Source organism: Cinclus cinclus, chromosome 21, assembly GCF_963662255.1.
Source record: "Cinclus cinclus chromosome 21, bCinCin1.1, whole genome shotgun sequence".
NCBI classification, from domain to species: Eukaryota; Metazoa; Chordata; class Aves; order Passeriformes; family Cinclidae; genus Cinclus; species Cinclus cinclus.
This window is the reverse complement of record NC_085066.1, coordinates 8,323,167-8,345,576: the sequence shown is the minus strand read 5'-3', so window position 1 is coordinate 8,345,576 and position 22,410 is coordinate 8,323,167. Positions and strand designations below refer to the sequence as shown.

Here is a 22,410-nt window from a genome sequence, read left to right as displayed (position 1 = left end):
TGACCCATCACTTTACACTGAAGATAATACAGTGCTCTTGGGGTATGTCAGCCTCCCTGCGTATGCTGTGCAGCATGGACACCCTTTATATCTGCCTGGAAAATTGGGAATGGGAGCCTGGAATGAGCAGAGAAGCTTGGATCCACCTTTTTTTTTTCAATACTAGAATAGACAGTAGAACATGTAGGAGTATTATGGTGATTAGACAACCTGCCTGTGGGTAAATGATGTGATTTTCATTGCTGTAATTTTTCCAGTGTGAAGAAGATGGATCCGAGGTGGCATCAGACACATTTCAGTAGCTCTATCTCTGCCTTACACCTGTGGTATCAGTGCAGAAATACAGCCCAGGCTGGCATAACTCATTTTTTGTCTCCCTGAGTTAAAATGCTCTTCAGCCACTGTGTCATGGTTGTCCCACTCATGGATCACTGTGCTCCTCACCTGCTGCCTGACCATGATTTAACTTGAGGAGCTTCTAAAGGACAGAGTGTGGCCATGTAATGCATTAGACATTATATTACTGCTTGGAAGAGTGGCTTGAGAAATAATTTAAAACTGGAATCACTATTTGCAGCTAAGACTGAACTGCCTTGAAAAACACTTGTGATGCAGCAGGAAAATGTCACTGAGAAAGGAGAAGCTCGGAATCCGAGAATGGCACAGGTTGGAAGGGACCACAGAGAGGGTTTGGTCCACCCTCCCTGCTCCAGCAGGGTCATCCCAGAGCACAGGATTGTGTCTGGAGGGCTCTGGAGTATCCCCAGTGAGGGAGACTCCACATCCTTCTCTGGACAGTCTGGTCACTGCACAGGGAAGAAGTTCTGTCTCCTGTTCAGGTGGAACTCCTGGGCATCAGCATCTGCCTGTTCTGTGTGTCCTATTGCTGGGCCCCACAGAGCAGCGCCTGGTCCATGCTCTGGCACCCACCACTGGATATTTATACACCTTACAGAGGTCCCCTCTCAGCAGTGCCTCCTCTTGAGGAGCCCCAGCTCCCCCAACCTTTTTTCCTCAGAGATGCTCCAATCCCTTCATCACCTCTGCAGCCTCTGCTGGACCCACTCCAGGAGCTTCTCATCTTGAGGAGCCCAGAACTGGACACAGCACTCTAGAGGTGCCTCCCAGGGATGAGCAGAGGGGCAGGATCCCCCCTTGACCTGCTGGGAATGCTCTTCCTGATGCACCCCAGGATTCTATTGACCTTCTTGTCCCCTAGTGAACAGGATCAGGGAGAGCTTCTTGTCCACTTCAAGAGATCTGGTTCTCTGTGCTTTATGTGAAAGCATAAATGAACTATTTAATGATAGATCTGAGGCAATTTCATGCAGATGAAAGCAGTCACAGTGCTTGATTTTTCCATGTTCATCCCAATTGACTTGTGCAGCCTTATTGGAATAAATCTCCCATCAGGTGTACACGGAGTGTAAAACCAGGGAAAAAGTGAGAATGTTGCAGAATCCATCTATAAAATTAGAGTTGTTTACACTCCTGGTCAAATGCTAATAACCAAAGAGTCACCAGAAAGGAAAATAATTTAGAACCTCTACTTTGGCATTTAAAAAGTGTGGGAAAAGACAAGGAGAAACATTCTAGATGAGCTCAGCTCTAAGCCAGGCATGGTATTAAGAGCAGCCATTTATCAGGAGTTTGAGTTCAAAACCCCAGTCATCTCTGCAGTCCAAGAAACACACTGTAATGCCTGGAAATGCCAAGTTCCTTAACTCTCACCTTTTTAGTTTTGGGAGAGAAAAATTGGAGTGTTCTAGTCCTGTATGTACTTGGTGTGGCTCTAGTGTATGATCTATAGTCTCCCAAAACTGGCTGGAATTGTGCAGACTGATAGAGTTGAATACCTTTTGCCTCTCCAAATGACTGAATCCCTCTGCATGTTAATCAGCGGGATACACTTGGATTTAATAAAAAATAAGCACAAAGTGCAGCTTTTTTATTATTGTTAATTTAAATGACAGCTTAATAATGTGCTTTTAAATAATTTCTTTGGTAGAAGGGGTCAGTGCTGCTGAGAGTTGCTGGCAACATGGCAAAGAGGCTGGAGAACCAGGGATATAAAGGATATTCTCTTGGAATTTGGAGCTGGAGCGTGCTCTTGGAAGAAGCAGAGAGCCCAACCACAGGTAATCTCCCCAAAGTGGTGGAACAGGCAAGGTGGGGTGGGAGGTGAGCCCTGCAGGGCAGCTTTGCTCAATCTTAGGGCTCTTTTGTGTTCTTTTCCAGGCCTGGAGATGTGACTGTTGCTTCACAGGCCTCTCCAGAGGATCAGCTATCTGGAATGGCCTTATTGCAGGATAGCAGAGCTCCCTCAAGCAAAGGATGGGAAGATCTGGCTTGGACAGGGAGGGAATACAGGCATACACATGGGAGAGCAGCAATTGTCAGCTCCCATCTTTGCTCCCACTCATTCCCAGGCTTCCCAAACTGCCAACCTTGCCACAGACAGGAACCCACATGTTAGGTGTGGTTTCCCAGGAGGGGATGGAGGCGGAAGGATATTTTGGGCATAGAGTTACCCTCTGTGCAGCAGCTCTGAGAGCTGAGCCCATGATGGGAAGCACATGTAAGCACACGGCACTGCTCCGGTTCTGGAATTTGCTCCCTTGGAACAATTGTGTTTTCACTTGGAATACTTTGAGCACTCCTGCAGCTACACAGACTGCAGCCTTTAACTTACAGCCATGCTTTAAACCAGCATCTTCAGAATTGGTTGATAGATTAGAGATGCTTTCCAAAAAGAACACAAAGCAAGAGAGTAAACTTCCTTTCCAAGCCACCAAAGGATTACTGAGTCACTAAGGGGCTCTGGGAGGAGAAAGGGGAGTATATGCACAAATTTCAGGGCTAGATTTCAATAGTAGTTTCCTGCTATTCCATAAACGTCTCAGGAAATACTGAACCAGCTCTTTTATGGCTCTACACCCTTTGCTCAAGTCAGGGAATCAAGTGTTGGAGGGACCTTAAAGTTCATCTCATTCCATACCCTGGGCAGGGACACTTTCCACTATCCCAGGTTGTTCCAAGCCCTGTCCAGCCTGGCCTTGAACACTTCCAGGGATGGGGAAATTCAAACACACTTGTATTTGGCACAAGGTCTTAAGATCTTAAGAAGACCCACCTAAACTTCCTTACATCCTATTAAATGTCTTTTATTCAGCCTAGGATGATCCTAAGGCTGCCTGACACAGCACACACACCGTAATAGCTGGGTGTTTTTAGAGTAAATGACTATAAATATTAGAATTTCTGTTGTCTCTGCATAGGACTGAAATGCAGCATGACTTAAAAGCCCTGGACTCTGACCTGGATAATAAAAACAACCTGCTTGATGGAGTCTGACTAATCTCCCCCGTGCTGAAATTCCCAGTAAAACTGAAACACATTGGCTCTGGAAGGAATTGATGCTACTCAGGTTTCAGGCAAGTTCTTGCTCTGCCCACAGAAATACTGTCATCAAACCTTTCCAGACTCGAATCAGAGTACAGGATTTGGATAGCGCGGCTTTAATGTGAATTTTGCCCCAGGAAGAGCTTCCCTAGGTGCTCACCAACCCACACTGCCTTCTAACAAAGGAGCAGCCTGGTGCTCTCATGAAAATAATCAAATTTTAAAAAATAAGCTTTGTCTCAGGTGCGCTTGCCGTACTTCCCAGCCCTGGGATTGCAGTCAGTGTTGTGCTGTCACCTAGAGTCTGTTCCAGCTATTCCACCATGGAGATCTTGAGGTTTAGGGGACAACCTGCTCCTGTTGCCTGTGTCCTTCTTCCCCCTCAGCTCCTCCTTACTCAATTTGCAGTGTAAGCCTGCAGTTTTCTGTGCTAGATGGTGCAAGCCTCCTGGGTGTGGAATTCACTTGGAATTCAGCACTTCAGGAATTTGTCAGCAGCCTGCTAAATAATCCTGTTGGCACACTGGAGCTACAGTGCCCTGAATCAGCCTTATATTCCATCAGACATTCCAGTGCTGTGGTCCCCAGGGTGCAAACTTGGAAAAACCCCCTGCCAGTGAAAACAGGGAAACAACCCGATTTCAGAATTAAAGGTATCTTTCTTCTCTTGGGAGAAAGAGTAACAGGCTGTCATCCACATCCTCATACCCAGCCATAACTTGATTCCTTCATCTTCTCCAAGTCAAATCTGGCCTCTTGGCAATCAAGTCTTTTCTAATATATTCAACTGAAGTTGCTGCCGTAGACATTTGGGAACTGCTCTTTTGTCTTTGCCTTGGAAACACTTCATATTTTCTGCTAGTCTTTGGTCCTAACTGTGCCTATTTATCAAAATGGTAACTCACAGGGGTTTTTTTCCCAGTTTTATGCCTCTTTCATACCTTCTCTTCTGATTCTGCCTCTCCAGCTCTTCATGACTGCTTCTGCCATCCCTTTGCTCTGCTTGTGTCAATCTATGCCACGATTCTTTTTTGCCCCACTTGCCTCCTTTCTTCTCTGCATTCTACAGAGCCAAGGCTGAAAATGCCTTTTCCACCTCCTCTGCTTGCTTCTCCAAAGAGATCCATCTGTGGAGCAAGGGCTGTAGCTTGGGAGCCACTGCTCTGTGCTTCGCTTTCGTTTTTATTCTTCCTAGTTCTGAGCTTTTCCTCCGTCTTTCTCTTCCCAGAATATCCATTAAACACCTCTCCTCTGCCAGCCACTGGCTCTTCAGCGCTTCTACCAGGCACCAGTGGGACTCCTGGCTCTTTTTTCTTTGCCTGTTTCTTGTTTCTGTATCCCAACAGATCTTTGCTTGTTGGAAATGGGGAAGTGGGGAAAATTGGTTCTTCCTCCTGCTTTGTATTAACTTGCTGGAGAAGACACCTCTCCCTGTCACAGTGGAGTGAAATAATAGCTGGGCTGGGTCTCTTCCCTTTCCCCTGGGATTCATTCCCTTCTTTCTTTCTTTCTTTCTTTCTCATTGATTAGGACCACACTCTGCTGGTTAAACCAAGAACAGATGAGATGGCAGAGCAGGCTCCCCTGGGCCAAGCCTAGTAGGTATCTAGCTGGATTCCTGAAAGAGAAACCAGCTCCAAGGTGAACATCAGGCCCCAGTTATCAGTTCTAAACACCCTACTGTTCTGTTCCTGCCTTCAGAAACCCAGCCTGCTGTGTTAGGACTCTGCTTGAGAAAGGAATAGAGGAGGACAGCAACTTAACACACCCACTGAACGGGCACAGCCTGCAGGATTCTCCAGAAGAAAAAAAAAGCCCAATCCTGCCTTTCAGACATGTAGAGCTGTATTCTAACAAGCTGCTGGCAAGTGTGAGTCCCTGGGTGCTACTGATGTTTGTGTCTGTGTGAGTATCTATGACAACAAATAAACCTAATGTTTGGGAAGTGTCCTTGGGAATCTCAATGGGGGGGTTGCTGCATTAGGTCGGGAGCACTTTGCATTTTCAGACTTTTAATTCCTAACTATTATGGAGCTGGGTATGAAGTGCTTTAGGAAAATGAACTAATTAGTTACCAGATTTTATTTTTCTTGTGTGCAAATGGGCCAGCTCAGACTAATGCTATTTACTTTAGCTGATTCCAGACTTTTGGATGTATAAAGGAGGGAATATTTTTAGGAGCTTTAATTCTAAACAGGGGTCTTATCCTCAAGATCAGTGGACTGTGGGTATCTGTGGGTCACTTGCAGCCATTTGAAGAAGGCAGAAAAGGGAATCTAGCCTCAATTTGTTGACATAGTCAGTTTTGCTTCTAGAGTGCTACAAATCAAAAACTGGAGTTAACCTACAGAGCAGTGGTCAGGATGGGCAGGTCTGTAAGAATGGATCAGTACAGTTAAAGGCATAACAATTATCCTAAGTAAATGAAAATGTCTAATTGGACCTGTCTCTTTACTCACAGGATTTAGGAAAAGGAGTTTTATCTTTCTCTTTGCTCCTCATGCCTTTTGGAACAGAAATGTCTCTGCTATCCCTATAAAAATTCACACAGGCTGAGGACAATCTTGCCTTTGGTCTACTGCTGAAAACTACAGAGACAGAAACTGGGGCAGGAATGGGGTGGGGAAAAGGCAAAGCCTTTTTGGGCAAAGTGATTTGGGAGCAAGCAGGTTGAGGAGAAAAGTGGAGGAGGAGAGCCTGGTCTGTAGAAGAACCGTGCTCGTTGTGGCTTTGCTGATGTGAGGCTGTTGAGATCTGAATGAGCATTTGATGTTGCTTCTGCATAATTTATGTGCAAGCATGGCGAGAGGTGTGCAGTACAAATCCTGACTGATGGAGAGGTGAATATCAGCTCACAAATGCTTGAAGTTCTAAGCATTCCTGCAAAAGATGCTGAGGAAAAACCCCATCACAGGCAGAAAGCCCAAAGTGCCACGGCACTGAAATGTTTTTCCCTGATTTTGCATTGGTGAACTGCTTGGAGAACAAGACTGTAATTCTGCCTGGCTGTAACAGCCTTGAAAAAGGCTCAAAACCAACAATGTCTTATTCTATGAATCCCCTTGGAAGTCAATGGGAGTCTGCCTAGAATGAGGATGATTAAATAACATCAGGATCCGACCCTCTTTTCAGTGTTTGCAAAATGTCTCAGGGAAAGGAGAGATCAGTCAGGACTAAAGACTTTGTGATCTGAGATATCTGAGTGCCTATCTGGAAAGGAATCGCAGTGTTTGGAAAGCTGGTGAAGATGTGTTTATGTGCAGCATTGGTGCACTTGGTGATTAAATCAAGAGTTCAGGAGCACGACTTGCTATGCTGAAAACCCCTTGGGGAGCTCAATTTGTACCTGTGATGTTTTAAGAATCTTCTTTTCATTCCTTCGAAATTTGGATAGTTGAATGAGAAAAATCCAGGACTGCATAGAGCCCTTTGCACGTGTTTTCAATCACTGCACAGAGGTGGCAATCATAAATTGAAGGGTCAAACTGGAAAGACAAGGTATCTGGGAGTTTGTGGTGATTTAGAAAGCAGAATTGGTGATCTTATCAGTGCTTCTCTGGAGGTGTGACACCAGGGTTCAAGTGGCCTTGCTGTTTCAGATACCTGCCACCAAGATTTATCTGTGTGTGGGAAACAGATGAATCCTGCTGGTTCCCCCCAAAGCCATGGAGCAACATCCATTAATGTCAGCACACTCGTAAATTCTGAGCTTGCACTAAAGGGGGCAACTTCTGCCACTGCACAGAAGCTTCCAGAGGTGTCTCCTGCCGCCTGTAAATCCATGGACACCCAGTAAAATAGATTAACTGCAGGTGGACTTCATAACAGCTGTCCCTCCTTTGGAATTAGACCGGTTGACACTTCTAAAAAGACGTCAACCTGGTGTTCCTATAAGCAAGAAAGGCCCGAAGGTGTTTTTTGTTGTTTTGTTTTAAATGGCTTTCAGGTTAGGTAGTTGATTCCAATAGATGGGAAAACAGGTTTCAGAGCTGTTGGCTCCACTCTCCCCCATCATAAACAAACAATTCTCTTGTTTCTGATAACTTATTTTGCCTCTATTAAAGGAACCTGGTGGGTTATTTGCTTTGGTTCACTCCTCCCGTGAGCCAGTGGTGCATTTGCATGCCATTTCCTTCCTCCCTCCAGCCCTAAAGATGCCTGCCAAAATTAGTCAACAGATAACTACTCAGTGGAAGCTTTTAAGAACGTGTTAGGAAAGGCTTGAAAACTACCCATTAATGTTTACAGCTCCTAATTATGTTAATTAATCAGTCTTGGAGGCTGTCTCAGCTGGGAGCCCAAAGGCAGGATTTCAGTTCCCACAGATGTGCTCTAAGTCACTGCCATGGCTGCTTGCAGTGAGGAGCTCAGCACGCTCTGCCTGCCAGGATATTTATGCTGGGTCCTGGACAGGCTTTGCTGGGTTGTTCCTGCTGAATTTTGAAACTCCCAGCATCTGGGAGCAGGCTGAGCTGTGTTCAGGGAGAAGGATGTTAAATGGAAGTTGTCCCTGCAGAAATGCCTTCTGGCAGGGGAAAGAGGCACTCAGGGAGTACTCTGCACCAGTAGTGATTGTTGGGATGCAGAGATTACTGCCGTGGCAAAACCTGGGATTGCTGGCTCTGTCAGAAAACAGAGGTGAAACTACTGATAGAAAAAAAACCCCAGACATTGCCACTTCTGATAATGTTTCTTTACTTTTGCAGGAAGACCAAGTGTTTGGGCAGAGGATACCCCAGGTTGTGTCATCCTCTTTCAGAGCTTCATTTCCATAATTCAGAGCTTGTCTTCACTCTCCTGAGAAAAAACAGAAGATCTGGATAAGAGACACAACCCTGCAAGGGATTCAGAAGGAGAATCTCCATGTTTTGTGCTATTCCCAGAAGAATTTGGTTGGTAAACTGCACAAAGTACAAGAGGGCAGGTGAAGATATAGATTCAAGTCCAGGTGAGCACAGAAGAAAATATGGTGCAGGTACAGATTTCTTTCTAATTTAGTTCAGCTCACCCTCATCTGGTGGACTAAGTAGCCAACCACTTATTTATCCCCAAATCTTGATTTTCACCATGAGCTCATAGCTGGTCCTAGCTGGTAACTTCTGCTCCTGAGTGGAATGTCACCTGCAAGTTTGTGAGTGTGTAACAATCATTTAATGATGACAGGAAAAACAAATAATGACAATTTTCATAAGGTGAAAAGAGGATGGTTCTTCACCCATCTACAGATGGCTTTTGTGGGCAGCGACTCCTCTCCGTGTTGAATACCGAGTGCCAAATACCAAAGAGGCATTTTTTGGGTAGGTTCCTGCAGCAGGAATGCCCCTGCAGGAGTGGCAGAGAAGAAGGGAATGGTTTTTCCAGACTGACAGGGCATTGTATGGAAGGAGGCCTGTGATCAAGGGGCTGGTGGTATCTCTGGTTGTCTTCCAAGGATCTTCAGGCTGGCACTTCTCTTGGACAACTGTCTGCTGGAGTGGCTCATGGGCCCAAACCTGTTTTTAAGCAATTTTCCCATCAGCTGCTCCATGAGTAGCTGCCATATTGTGTGGAGGCTGCAGTCCATGCTGCTGGGTTGCTCGGAAAGCACTGCTGGCAGGTTGAGGTGAGCCAGGTGGGACTGGAAAGCAACGTGAGCCTGGATGGGTTTGGAGTCATGATTCCTCAGAAGCAAAACAGAGGGGGTGCTGCTGTTGGCACTGCTGAGGTGCTATCACTCTCTGTCCTGTTGGCCAGGCTTCACTGATGGATTGCCTGGCAGCTTCACCACTGACTCCATAGAAAGCAGAGAGCATTTGTGAAAAAGCAAAGTGGAGTGTGAAATGCAATACAGGCAGTGCCTGACAGGAGTGAACACTTTCCCTGTTCTGTGGGGTTTCAGTGCAAAAACTCCTCTCTCCATTCATCTCCCTCCTGCCTCCCCCTGCCCCATCCCCTGCTGCCCAGGGAGCCCCAGAACAGGAGTATTGGCAGAAAACTCAGCTCCACAAAACAAGCTGGGGAAGAAAGGGAAACATAACACCATCACTTCCCATTTCTTTCTCTTTCCCTCTGCATCAAAACTCAGTCTGGCTGTCAGGATGTTCAAAATGAATAAATAAAGTGCAGAAACACACCCCCCCCCCCCCCCCCCCCCCCTTCAGGAGGAGTCTCATTCACTCACCATGAAGCTTGGCCAATTCCTTTTCTGACAGTACTCAAGTCAGCAGGCAGAGCAAGATCATTCAAAGCTAATCAGTAAAGTGTAAACCTATTATGAAAGCACATTTACCCCTCACTGCCTCCTCCCTCCCGAAAACCAATCCCCAAATCTGTGGGAATAACACACAGCCTTCATAAAAGTTGCTATTACTTAGATCCCCTGTTATTAGGTCAGTGATGCCACTGATGAAATGCTCCCCAGAGCTCTGAGCAGTGGCAGATAAATCCTGCAAGAAATTCATGGAGTAATTTGTTACAGCTCGAGGGCATGAGGCACATCACAGCAGAGCCTGTGCATGAGGCTCTCCCCTGTGATTCTGGAGGCCATCTCTGGTAATAAAAACCTCATCTTGATTTCTCGTCCTTTGTATTGATTTCTGTCAGAAAAGACTTGTCTTAGACAAAGATACTGCTGTGTCTCTCTGGATAATAAAGGGATCCTTCTCCCCTTTTCTGCCCATCCCTTTTTGAAATTCATTTTTCTAACAAGACTCGTTATTTGGGAACTGGTTTATTCACAGTGGGTAAGGAGTTGAGAAGATGATGACTGGCTTTGCATATTCAGTGCAAAACCTTAAATGTGAAATTACAGAAAAATGGATTTGGTTTGGAACAGTAAAGGAAATTGAAGCTAAAACCCCAGCTCTGCTGCATTTTAATATGAAACTCTGTTATTAATTGAATGGATGGAATGTGTGGGACTCAAGTGATTACTATTCAGTCTCAGATCTTTATAATCATAGCAACTGCTAATATGCATAACTGCTTTATGAACCCTCTTGGAGAGAAAGAAAAAAAAAAAGGGCAGGTCTATAGGTCTGTAGGTGTTAACCACATGGTGCTTCTTCACAAGTTTCCAAAAACAATTCTTTTTTCTTTTCTAGTATGGCTGGACAAGGCCACATGGAAATCTGGAAGGCTTTATGTGAATAATCAAACCAAAAGGAGCAGCTCCACAGAAGTCAACCCAGGTAAGCTGAAGGATGGATGGTAAGGCTGAAAAACACAATACTACATCTAAATTATTTTATCTTCTCTTCAGTAGGATTGATATAAGCAACTGGAACAATTTCATTTAGTCTATTCCTTTGGGTTTTGCTTTCCTTGGCTTTTTTATAACCTCTCTTCCTAAGAAGCTGGTTTGGGTCTTGAAATGACAGCAGCTGTTCCCTTGTGCAATGAAAGCGATAAATATTTACAGCAGTTCTTACAACTTGAGAAATTTAATATGTGCTCATTGCTTTTGTAATCTAACAGTAACTGTGCTGAAAGACAATACTTGATAATTGTATTTCCTATCACAGTCTTTTCAGAGTGAAGGATAAAATATGGAACTTTGGGTTTACTTTCTACTCCACACAACGAAATTTATTCAAAAGAATCATTGTTCCCCTTTACCTGTTTATTTAATAGACTATGGAAAAACTCTGTCAAAAAGCCTAGTTGAAGAATAATTTATAAACTACATTTAGTTGTTGATCTCACAGACTGGCTTAGGGGAGAGCCAAAATATATCCTGGCAGGTAATAATTAATGTAAACCTTGACACTTCAGGCCTGGCCCTCTGTTGAGAAGGACACAGCTCCCAGTTCTCTGGCAGGAAAGCCTGGCTCTGCAGGACATACACACTCTCGCCTTGAGGAGAAATATTCTGATCTTTCTGTTGTTTTTAAAGCTATTTTGGATGCCAGCAAATGTGTCTGTGGGGAAGTGATTGTGGTCACTTAGACAGAGCCTGCTGTGAAGAGCAGGACTGCAGGCAGCTCACTCTGATTCTTCTTAGCTCTATAAATCACTGCCTCACTCAGCCAGATTGAAATGAACTCCAGCACTGGGCCATGTCCAGCCTGTGCTGGAGCTGATGGCAGCTGTCCCACTGCCTTCACTGGGGGCATAATTTCATCTGCTAAATCACCAAAAGAGCTTTTATCAATGAGAGCTGTCTGGTCTTGGCTGAACTGTGCACTGCTGATTTTTAGGGATCGTGACAGACAGTTCATTTGAAAGGAGAGAGTAACAGGGAGTATGATGGGGCTGGGAGCAACATGACCCAGTGGAAACTGTCCCTACCCATGGAATGAGATGAGCTTTCAGGTCCCTTCCAGCCCAAACCATTCTGGACTTCTCTGATCAAACACTCACTGTAACAAGTGTGTCACTGTCCCTCTGTCACCAGCAGTGACCGTGCTCTCAGGCAGACCACAGAACTGCACATCGTGAGCCAAAAAGCAGTTTTAAATCTAATCAGACCATTTTGATAGAAAATACTTAATTGTTAAATTAACTATTAAATAGTTAATTGTTAAATTTCTTCAGATGGGTGGGTTATTGCACAAGGTTGGAAGGGAGCTGTTTTCTCACCCTGTCTCAAATGCAGCAGAGCAAGCCTGACTTGAGACTTACCTCTAAGCACCCTGTGGGTGTATCTTAGTCACATCTAATATAATCCCTTGCTCAGGATTATTCATAAAGCTTCCCAAGATCAGTTAATGTGGTGCTTATATTCCAACACCTGCTTTAATCTTTGTTAATTTTCAAATCTGGATGAGATTCAAGACAACTGAACCTGACTAGGCAGACAAAGGGTAGCTAGGGAACCCTTTTAGTTTGTTTAATCAGATATTCATTCATATGCTGGGCTACTGATGGTGTGCCTCTATCCTTGAGTTTCACCTAAAGTTGAGATAGAATCATAGCAAGGAAGGCCCATTCTCCTTGTAAGGGCTACAAAAACAAAACTCAGCACTTCACATTCCACTTTAGAGAGGTACATGAGACTGAGGGCTCCCTGTATTAGGCAGCAGGAGTTTTGATGAATGCCTTCTCAGCCATCCCTCTCCACCTCCCTCCACTGAACCGTGGCTTCAGCTTCCTCCAACGATCCTTTGGATGGGTTAGGATGCTGGTTGGCTCTGCTGTTAAGTGTCTCTGTGGACCAGATTTAACTTCTAATAGTGTCTCATAATGTCTTTAAAGAAGTTTATGGCTCAGCCTGGTTCTCTGGGAGATTGCCTGTTCCCTGCTAATCTGCTACAGAAACATTGCCATTGGTTCCTGTAGTGTTTCAGGGAGTTCTACCCCCTTCCACAGCCAAGTTAATTGGACACAATTGACCTATGGTAGAGACTGAGTATTATGTGAGGAATATTAAGCAAAAGGAATAAGATCTTCCTGTACCTCAGAACATGCTGGGAGCTGTGGGGAATGGCAGGAAATGGCAGCTCAAGGAGTGTGCAGAGCAGGCCCTGGGAGAAGGTTGATTTAGGGAATGGGAAAGTGCTTTGCAATAACTGAGGTTTGTAAAACCAGCAGCTCTTTCTAAAGGAGAGTAAAAATACACTGGAGTTGACAGTCTAGAAGGCAAAAGTGCAAGAAAAAAGAGAAATAGGTTGTGGTAGACCTATGTGTGGTGAGTGCTATTTTTGATCATTCTTTCTTTTTTAACAAATACTTCACTGTAGCACTGTAGCACAGCTGCCCAAACCTGACTGCAGGAGTTAAGGAACAAACAGGGCAGGCTTTCATCAGAATGCATTTGTGTTTCCAACTGGAAACTGCATGCTGAAGGCAAGTCCAGTACCCTGGGCAAACACTGAATGATTAATGGACATGACACTGGTCCACGAGACAAATAAATACAAGCCCTGTAACATCACTGAGCAGCTCAAGACACAAAAACAGATTGCACAGCAGCTTTATGCAGAGCAAATGAAACCTCGCTGCCAAATCCTGGAAGCTGTGGTTGCTGCTTCCCAATTTACTTTTACACAGTAATCCTCTGGATGGGGTAAATCCCATAAAATTATAAAACCAACCTATATTCCTTAGGACAAGAGTTTGCACTGTCAAAATTGCCAGGCTTAAAACTTCTTTGGCTGAAGTAAACTTCCTAAGAGAAGTAGAGGTATCAGCACTGGGTTTAAAACTATGTAAGTATGTGCTTAACTCTACTGAGACGTGAAGTTTCACTGAGATCAGCAGCACTGCTGGAGTAAAGTTACATTTGGAGGAGTGGCTCGAAGGTCAGGCCTCAAGAACAAAAGTGCTTCAGATTCATGTGGGCTGCTGGATAATACCAGCAGCAGGATGGCAGTCCCAGTGACGTGATGTGATTTGCTATGGCAAATAATGGTACTTGCATCTCATGGAAGAGTGAGTTCTCTCTCTTAAACCTCATGTATTCAGACAGGGAGAAAAGTCACTGTTCTGAAGTTTAGAGTGTGATGCTTATAATTCCAAAGACTGAGCCCAAGGTAATGTTCAAAGTGAAAGTGTCCCACTGGAGTGTTTGTGGAGCTGATCCACAGCCAGTGACTGAAGGAGAACCTCTGACCCCTGCCAGGAGCAATGCCTGGTCTGGTCTCCCCAGCCAGGAACCCTCCAGCTCAGGATTTGGGCTTTGCAGCTGGTGCAGAACTAACTCCTCATCTGGGACTGGCACCACTGCCTCAAAGATGGATTTTGCAGTTTGTAGGCACTCAGAATCAGGCTCTTTGGGGCAAATGGACTGATGAAGGGCTAAGTGTTTCTGCTCACCGGCACTCGAGGAAGCACTGGGTGATCTGGTCCTGGAGGGTTTCCTTGATGTGGGACCCCTCTGTTTCCCTCAGCTCTTGCCTGAAGGAAAAGTCCTCTCTTTCCTGGACTTCACCTTGCAGGACATTTGCTTTCTGCAAACAGCTCCTTGCCTCCACATCAGGAGGCAGGGTCTGAAAAAGAGAGGAGAAAATAAAAGGTATGAATGAAAAGAAACTTAATATTAACTGGAATGCCAGGTTGACAGTGAATCTGAGCTTAAGCCTTAATTTACTTGCAGGAAGCCATGAGAAAAAAACAAAAACCTGAGCTCATAAAAAGTGCCTGGATGCACACAATGGTCTATTGTTGGTATTTCAGCATTAATTAACAACATTGCAATGTACAAAAACAACCTTTGCAGCGTGGGATCCCAGCATTTCAATGAGACAGGTGAGAAAGCTGCTGTTCTGCAAATGCCAGCTTTATCCATGTCAGAAGGGTGCCAGAGAATTTTTTAATTGAATTTTCAAATGTCTGGACTTCCCATTGATGCATTTTAATTAGCCAGTATTGTTTTTAATTCGTGCACTGAAATTTTTATATGCACTGTGTGGTCAGTGGTTTCCTGGTATTTTGTTGCAGCTGGTCAGACTCCTTTAGGAAATCAACTTCCCTTGAGGAACAACAACAACAACAACAAAGGAATAAACAACTCCTCCCCCCAAAACACTGCAACAAAAATCACAGCTCCCCAAGATTCCCATGATATGATAACCTTGGAAAGAAGAGCTTCTCAGCCAGTTTCAAGTCTTAGAATAATTTCTGCTCTGTGACTGATTTTACACATGTAGTGTGAGGGAGAAAATGAAAATCTTTCTGGTATTCAAATACAGAAGCATGAAAAAAAACATCTGTGTGGGTGGGCTCAAACTCTGTATTTTTCAGCTTGCAATCATTGATAAAGTTAAGATGTTCCCACTGTTTTATGAGCTATTGCTACCTTGTAAGTGTAGAGAAAAAACAATTTTAAACATTAATTTGTGAACTAGCTTTGTGGTTTTAGGTTTTCTTAATTCTGGAATAAATTGTTTTTTTCATGTACTTGAGAATTATTAATCACAATGATGATGTACGGCACATTTAAGAAGGGAAAAGAGGAGAAAATATGACAATCTGGTTTTGTGGTATGATATTATTGCTTTTCAAAGTTAGTGACTGATACAGGTGGCAGCATATGTGAACAAAAGCTTGGTTTGCATGAAAAAAAAAAGGATATAATTTTGCTCTGGCCTTTCAACTTCAGAGCATATAGAAATTGTCCTTAATTGGCACATCTCAGAGTAATTCAGTAATGCATTCTTCTTGCTCTGGTGATGTATTTTCTGGTGTCCTCCAAGTCCCAGTTCCAGAGGCGTCCCTCAAAGACAAAAAGCTCTGTAAAAGCTTTGGCCAGCTTGTATTTAAGATCTGCTATTCCCTGTTTTTCCATGCTTCCACCAGGTTCCAAAAATCACTAATAAGTGCCAAGCAAATTTGGTTTCAGCGAGCACCCAGAGGGATCCCACAGTGTCCAAAGCAAGCACAGAGGCCCCATTCAGGAAAGCAATTTACTGCCTGCCCTGCATCTGGGATGTGTGACTTGCACTGTGCTCCAGGAATCGGTCAAGGCCACCAGGGAGAAAATATTCAAGAGGAAATAAGAGCAGCAGTGTGGTTTTGAAAGGTGGCTGCACATGTTCCCTTCCTGAATATGTGACCCCAAGCTCTGCCTTTTACCCTGAGATGTTACCTTTGCTCAATTCCCAGTTTTCAGGGAAGCCAAGTGTTTCCAATCTTCCCCCTCACCGGCACCTATTTATAAGTACAACACAGCTACTATTAACTGTGTTTATTTATATTTCACCATTGTCTGCCTTGCTGATGTTAAACGAAGCTCAGGACAGCCAGATGTGATGCTGCTCTCTCAGGGGCTCATTTGGAAACCAGAGGAGCCCCCACAAGGCCTGTTTTCTAGACTGAGATCCAAAACCAACTCCTCTAGTTGTCCCCCTACAGTAATCCTCAGGGGATTCCTGAGAAACTCCCATCAGATGGGCATGAAGATGCCTGCAGCTTTAGGAAGGCTTATCTGTGGCTGATGGAGAGAGACAGGTTCCTCTCCAGCACAGCCTGAACACTTACAGGTGAAATGTCACCAGGTGAGCAGTTTATTGGGGCTGGGAAGGGTCAGCTCCTGCACCACCTGAACTGTTGGACACATGATGCCTCCCTTCTCCTGCTTTGGCTCTGGCACTCACCCGAGCCTCCAGTGGAACCACTTCGGCTCCCTAAAAAGTGGAAAATAATCCCTTTTGTCTTTTCCTCTCCTCCCACCTCCTCAAGTTACTAATTTCCCACTATAACAAGATGGATCAGCCAGCCAAGGAGCAGCTGAGGGCCAGTGTGACCAGAGCAATGTGGGGAGCAGCAGCACCTCCTTGCCATCCCAGAACCTTCGCAGCTCCTCTGAGCTGCTCCCCACTGCATCTTGAGGGAGCTTTGGATAACCAGCTTCTCCCACTGTGTATTTATTCAGCCTCCCTTTCACCAGTCCCAAAGCCAGACGAGGTAAGAGCTGTTTGAACTGGCAAACAGTGCCAGGGTAAGATCAACAGTAGGAAATTATTATCTCAGAAAAGCCAACTGCTACAGCCCATATCTACACTTGAGTCCAGAGTCATGAAGCTGCTGTGGACACAGTCCAGGTAGCTCTGAACCAGCTGGCTCAGATGTTGATAACAACAAAGCCATGGGATATGTTCTGGTTGGCAAAACCCAGCCGAGTATTGTGTCAATATTTGTGCAGCTCCCTGTCTGAGCACCATTCAGTTATCAGTACATCTGCTAATGGGAGTTTATGAGCTGTACTCAGCACCAAGCACAAATCTGAATTACAGACATAAACCTGCAGAACAGCTTATGAGAAGCTCTGTTGTATTTAGACTTCTTTTAAATTTTTATTTTCTTTTCCAGAGTCTGTTTTACTACAAGAAAACAGAAGAAATGAGAGCTACTTCTAGACTAAGACTCCAGCCATTCACCTTCAACATTTCCCTAAAGAGAGGCATGAAAGAGAACAGGACAAGTTGATGAGGCTGTATTCTCCTCTCTCCCCTCTAGTCCTTCTGATTTCTTGTTTGGCAATAACACACTCCAGCTGCCATGGGCAAGGGGAGCACCAATCCAAGAGCCCAGCTGAGCTGGCTGTGAGAGATGAGGCCTGAAGGACTCAGGGCTGGCTAGTGTGGAACAGACACGGCGTACCCTGCTCACGAGGGAAGAGCAGGAGGCCAGCAGGTGTCAGGAAGGTAAGGCTGGCTCCTGTTCTGGGAGAGGAGGAAAGCACTGACTGGCAGTAATGACATCATGCCATGGGTATTTGATTTTTAAATAAAACAGCACAGGAGAATGTACAGCTCGCTTAACTTTCTGTTCTGTCACTTTGAAATCAATGCAGTCATGTAAACAAAAAATGAATGGACTTGAGAAAAACAAGGATGAGGAGACTTCAAAAGAATTTATGTGTACCTGGGCTAACAAGTGAAATGGGGTCCATCTTAAAAATATATCTTGGACTATAAGAACTGATCCAAACATGTGGATGCTCAAGGAAGTGAATTAATTGATAAAGTAGGGAGGGAATAAGAAGATGAACTAGACAAAACTCATCAACATAACCTAAATATAGACATTGGAGCAGTGGGAGCTGCTGAAGAGATGTAACAAGATGTCCAGAGGATGGAGCTATCAGTTCTCTACCGTTTGTCAAGAATTTTCATAGAAAATACTTTTCTTCTGTTGAAAAAATGAGTATATAAAATGTTTTAGACTATTAAAACACTTGAAAAAAAAGAAAATAAGCTATGAATAGAATAGGTGATACCTTCCAGCTCTGCAGCTGAAGAAAGCTGCTCTGTTTAACTTGTTTTATTTTGTCCACAGTGATCTTGACCTCATCACAGAAGCATGTGTCACCCTAAACCTCACCAGCTTCAGAGTTTAACACATTCCTAACCCTGTCTCAGGAATGAGGAGCCAACTGCACAACCTGGGCCTTGTGTTCATCTTCAGGTGCTCTTGGGCCTTCAAAAGGAGACAGAATCTCTCCAACAGCCCTGCTGGAGGTTCTGTTCTCTTATCAATGAGCAGAACTCAGAAGAAAATAGGTGTGAAAAAGCTATGGCCATCTGAAGATGCAAGAGGGAATAGGAAGTGAAATAGCTGGAGAGTGCCAACAGCCCCAGCAAGAATGCTTCCCTGCTGGCCAGCCTGTGACCTGTGCCTTACAGTATCATGGAAGAGCTTTCCATGTTTCCACATGGCTGTTGTGGAGCTCTGAAGGTATCCTGAGTGTGCTTCCATAGCCTTCTAATGTGCATGGAAAGAAGGCAAAAGCTAATTCATTTCTAACATCCCTTCTCTCAGCACTTCTAATGTTCCTGCTTCTGAACCAAAGGAAGGCATTCTCCAGGAAGATGCTAATAAATAGCTTTTCCTTGGGGGAAGAAGCATTTCCCCATCTTTAAGAAATTTCTCTGGCCATGTGAAATTCAAATTTGTTAACTTGCCCTACAAACAGCAACTCATTTAGAAACAAATTACAAATATTAGATGGAGACAGTGAACTTGATAATGCAATGCTGCCACATCAGTTGTAGAATAATGCATCTTAATGAAGGCTTCCCATGTGAATAAACCATTATATTTACAAGCTTTTCACAGTTAATGACCCAGAACTGGATAACGAAACTCACATTTTTAGTGTGGTCCTCTGTCAGCAAAAGTATACATATTAATAATTGATGTTGCTGTAAAAATAGGATGTAACATGAAGATTCCTGAGTTTGTGGGAAAATAGGACTACATGGTCCATTAACTTAAAAGGCTTATCTAATGTTTGATGGGCTTTGTCTTTAAAATCCTTGTTTAAATTAATATGGTAAAATGGACATTTGTCTAAAAGAGAATTTTATTCCAACTCATCAGTCACGAGTGTGCTGATAAAATTCTTCTGTTCTTTACTCATTCCCCAAAGAATTTAGGTTTTAGGGAAGGGGGACAAATAACCAGCAGAAGGGAGATTTCCTACACCACACAGGTGAGTCAGTGGGATGAAGGACCACGTGGGTGATAAGGGGACTGGAGAACCTCCCATTTGGAGACAGGGTGGGGATTTGGTTGAGTCCAGCCTGGAGAAGAGCAGGTTGTGTGGAAAGCTCAGAGCCCCTTCCAGTATCTGAAGGGGATAAAAGGAACCTGGAGATGTTCTGGAGTGCCAGGACAAGGGGGAGTGGGTCCAAATTGACAGAGGGCAGGGCTGGATGGGATGTTGGGAAGAAATTCTTCCCTGTGAGGGTGGGCAGGCCCTGGCACAGGGTGCCCAGAGGCTGCCCCTGGATTCCTGCAAGTGTCCAGGCTGCACTGGACTTGGAGAAGCCTGGGACAGTGGGAGGTGTCCCTGCCCATGGCACTGCATGATCTTTAAAGCCCATTTCAACCACAACACTCTGTGATTCCACAAAACTGTGTCCATCTTCCCTTCCCAGCTTTGGGACTGGGATTGCTGGGATCCCTTTCCTGGCTGGAAAGTCCTGCCTTAGTGCTGAGTCAGCTCCCAGCAGAGCCTCGATTGCTCATCCTAAAGCACTTGGAGGTGTGCAGGCTGGCTGAGCGTGCTCTTCCTCACCGAGGAGGAGGAGGGAGCCCTGCTGTGGAACTAACTGCTCCTCAATTGTTCCATTATGAGGGACAGAGGCTTGGTGGCAGTGAAATAAATACATTTTATTTCACTGCACATCGGAAGGCTAACATCCCTATTATGCCTGAGAGGTAGATTTACTGCAGCTTTTATTACTGGGTACTTAATTTAGGACAGCTTCTTGTCATAGGCCTGGAACAGCAGAGCTGAAGCACATGCTCCATGGTTTTATGGGGCTTCAGGAAATGTTCTGCCACAGCCAGGATTGCACATAATTTTAAGATTTCAAAAGGTGGACCAGTTGCGTAGCATTTTTTCACTAGTTTGCTTCTCAGGGAGAGAAGCTTTATTTCCAAATATTTTTAAAGTAAGTAGTTGTAATAGTCACTTATTTTAACCATTAGTGAAATTGAAATTATTCTTTTTATATATTTGGATTACACAGCCATGTAGACTAAAATAATTTACTATCAGAACAGCTGGGGCCTTGTTCTTTACTTACAGCTATTATTTTTCAGGTGGAAGGTGTCCCTGCTCATGTCAAGGGATGGAATGAGCATAATCTTTAAGGAATGAGATAATCTTTAAGGTCTCTTCCAACCCAAATAATTCTGTGATTCTATGATACGATTCTACTGAATTTTGAACTGTGATCCAAACTGCATTTAAAAGTTTGCTATAGGATTGAACTATGTCCTTGCTTTATTTCCTCATTATAATTTGTCTGGCTGAGGGAAGATTTTAAAGAGGTCTCTTATCTTGTGAATCATAAAATCATGGAATGGTTTGGGTTGGAAGCACCTTAAAGCCCATCCAGTTCCAACCCCCCAAATGAAAATTGTATTAATAGAGGTTCCACTGTACACAAATGGTGATAGCCACATCAATTATATGGCTGAATTCCTAAATTAGGCACAAAAAAAAAAGGAACAAGTAAGCAAAATATATTGCATTCATTAAAGCTTCCCTACTATCTGACTCACTCCAATGGCTTTGCCAATTAAAGTAATTGTCATATGCATTCAAACAAAGCATTTGTAGTAGGAGGCCTTGCTAAAAAAAACTGAAAATGATTGGTTTAGAGATTCATTTAATATATATTTAGAAATATATTTACAAGTAACACCTTTTTGGAAGAGAATTTGAACCGGACTAAAGGTTTACATGCAGGGCCAGATGAGTTTATATAATTTTGGTAATGTTTATTTCTGATATGATACCTGGGCATGCTGTTAAACCTGGACTAAACATGGCAAGCATGTTTTGGGCTCTGAAAGGCAGTGATTTCATTGTTAGTATGACTGTAGCCAATGAAAGCCAAACTATTTAGCATGCTTCTTTCTTCCCAGAGTCTTTCTGTTTCAAAAATAAGCAGGCTTAAAGTTTCTATTGAAAACAGGACAGATTAGTTATCGCTGCTGAGAAGTGAAATAACAGAGGACTTTGTGCTGACATCCAGGCAAGCAAAAATCATTTTAATCTTAAGCTTGGCAAAACCAGGCCTGATCTACACCACTGCTGTAGCTGCCCACTTTGAAGAGCTGATGAAATAGTTTTGATTTTGCTTGATGGCATTTGTAGTTTGTTAAATCCTGTATAATATTTATTTAGTCATAGTCTATAATGATTACACAGAAAACTATTCTGGGGAATGCTGTTTTTTATTTTTTTTTTCTGACTGGATGAAGTGAATTATATTTATCAGGAATTCAGAGAAGGAGGAATGTTTGGCAGACTGTTTTCTCAGATATAAATAAAGCGTTAACCAAGAAAACATGCCTAAATTAGGGTATGTTTAAAAGAGGTAAGAATGAAAAAACAGTTTTTTATTTAACACCACACAGATCCTTTAATGTGAAAAGGATCATGGAATCATGGAATGGTTTGGGTTGAAAGGGATCTTAAAGCTCATCTTGTTTCATTCCCTGCCAGGGCAGGGACACTTTTCACTATCCAAGCCCCCTCCAGGCTGGCCTTGGATATGGAGGAAGGGAAGGATATTGGAAATACCATGTAAGAGAATCATGGAACAGCAGGTATTGCACCACTAACTCTTTGGGAAGGGCTGGAATTTCAGGATAGAGCTGTGTAAGTGTAAATAGACATTTGTGAGACCCTAAACTGGGGTATGGCTTGTCCTGCAACTTCTTGGAAGTCTGATGTCCTGGGAGATGTGTTTCTCTGAGGACCTTTAGGAGAAGCTGAATCTGGTGTGGTGATGTGTGATGAGGAAAACCTGATGCTCCAGTGGGAAGCCACAATGGTTTCACATGGCTCCTGGTGAACTGCATCCATTTGAGAGAAAGGACATAAAGAACCATGGGGGTTTGACATAAAGAACCAGGAGAATTCCTTAAACTATGGAATGTTGGCTTTTCTGAAGGGCTGGGTTTCTGGATGTGCTGCTGGGATTACAGTTCTTCTGATAAAAATGGAAGGAGGGGCTGTTCTGAGTAAACCCAACCCAGGGAGAAGAGGCTTGGGGGAAAAAACGTATCACAGCACTGCAGGTGGAGAGAGAGACTTGTCTTTCTGTGTTCTTTTTTCCTGGACTC

The 22,410-nt window shown here is 43.9% G+C and overlaps 1 protein-coding gene across 1 annotated transcript in view; it reads right to left on the bottom strand.

The window, feature by feature from the left end:
* The window catches only part of IQCA1 (IQ motif containing with AAA domain 1), a 95,664-nt gene that overhangs the window by 54,823 nt on the left and 18,431 nt on the right, over window positions 1-22,410 (bottom strand). Inside the window, exon 7 of the mRNA XM_062506644.1 lies at window positions 14,137-14,309. Within this exon, the coding sequence (XP_062362628.1) occupies window positions 14,137-14,309 (173 nt within the window). The remainder of the gene's footprint in view (window positions 1-14,136; window positions 14,310-22,410) is intronic.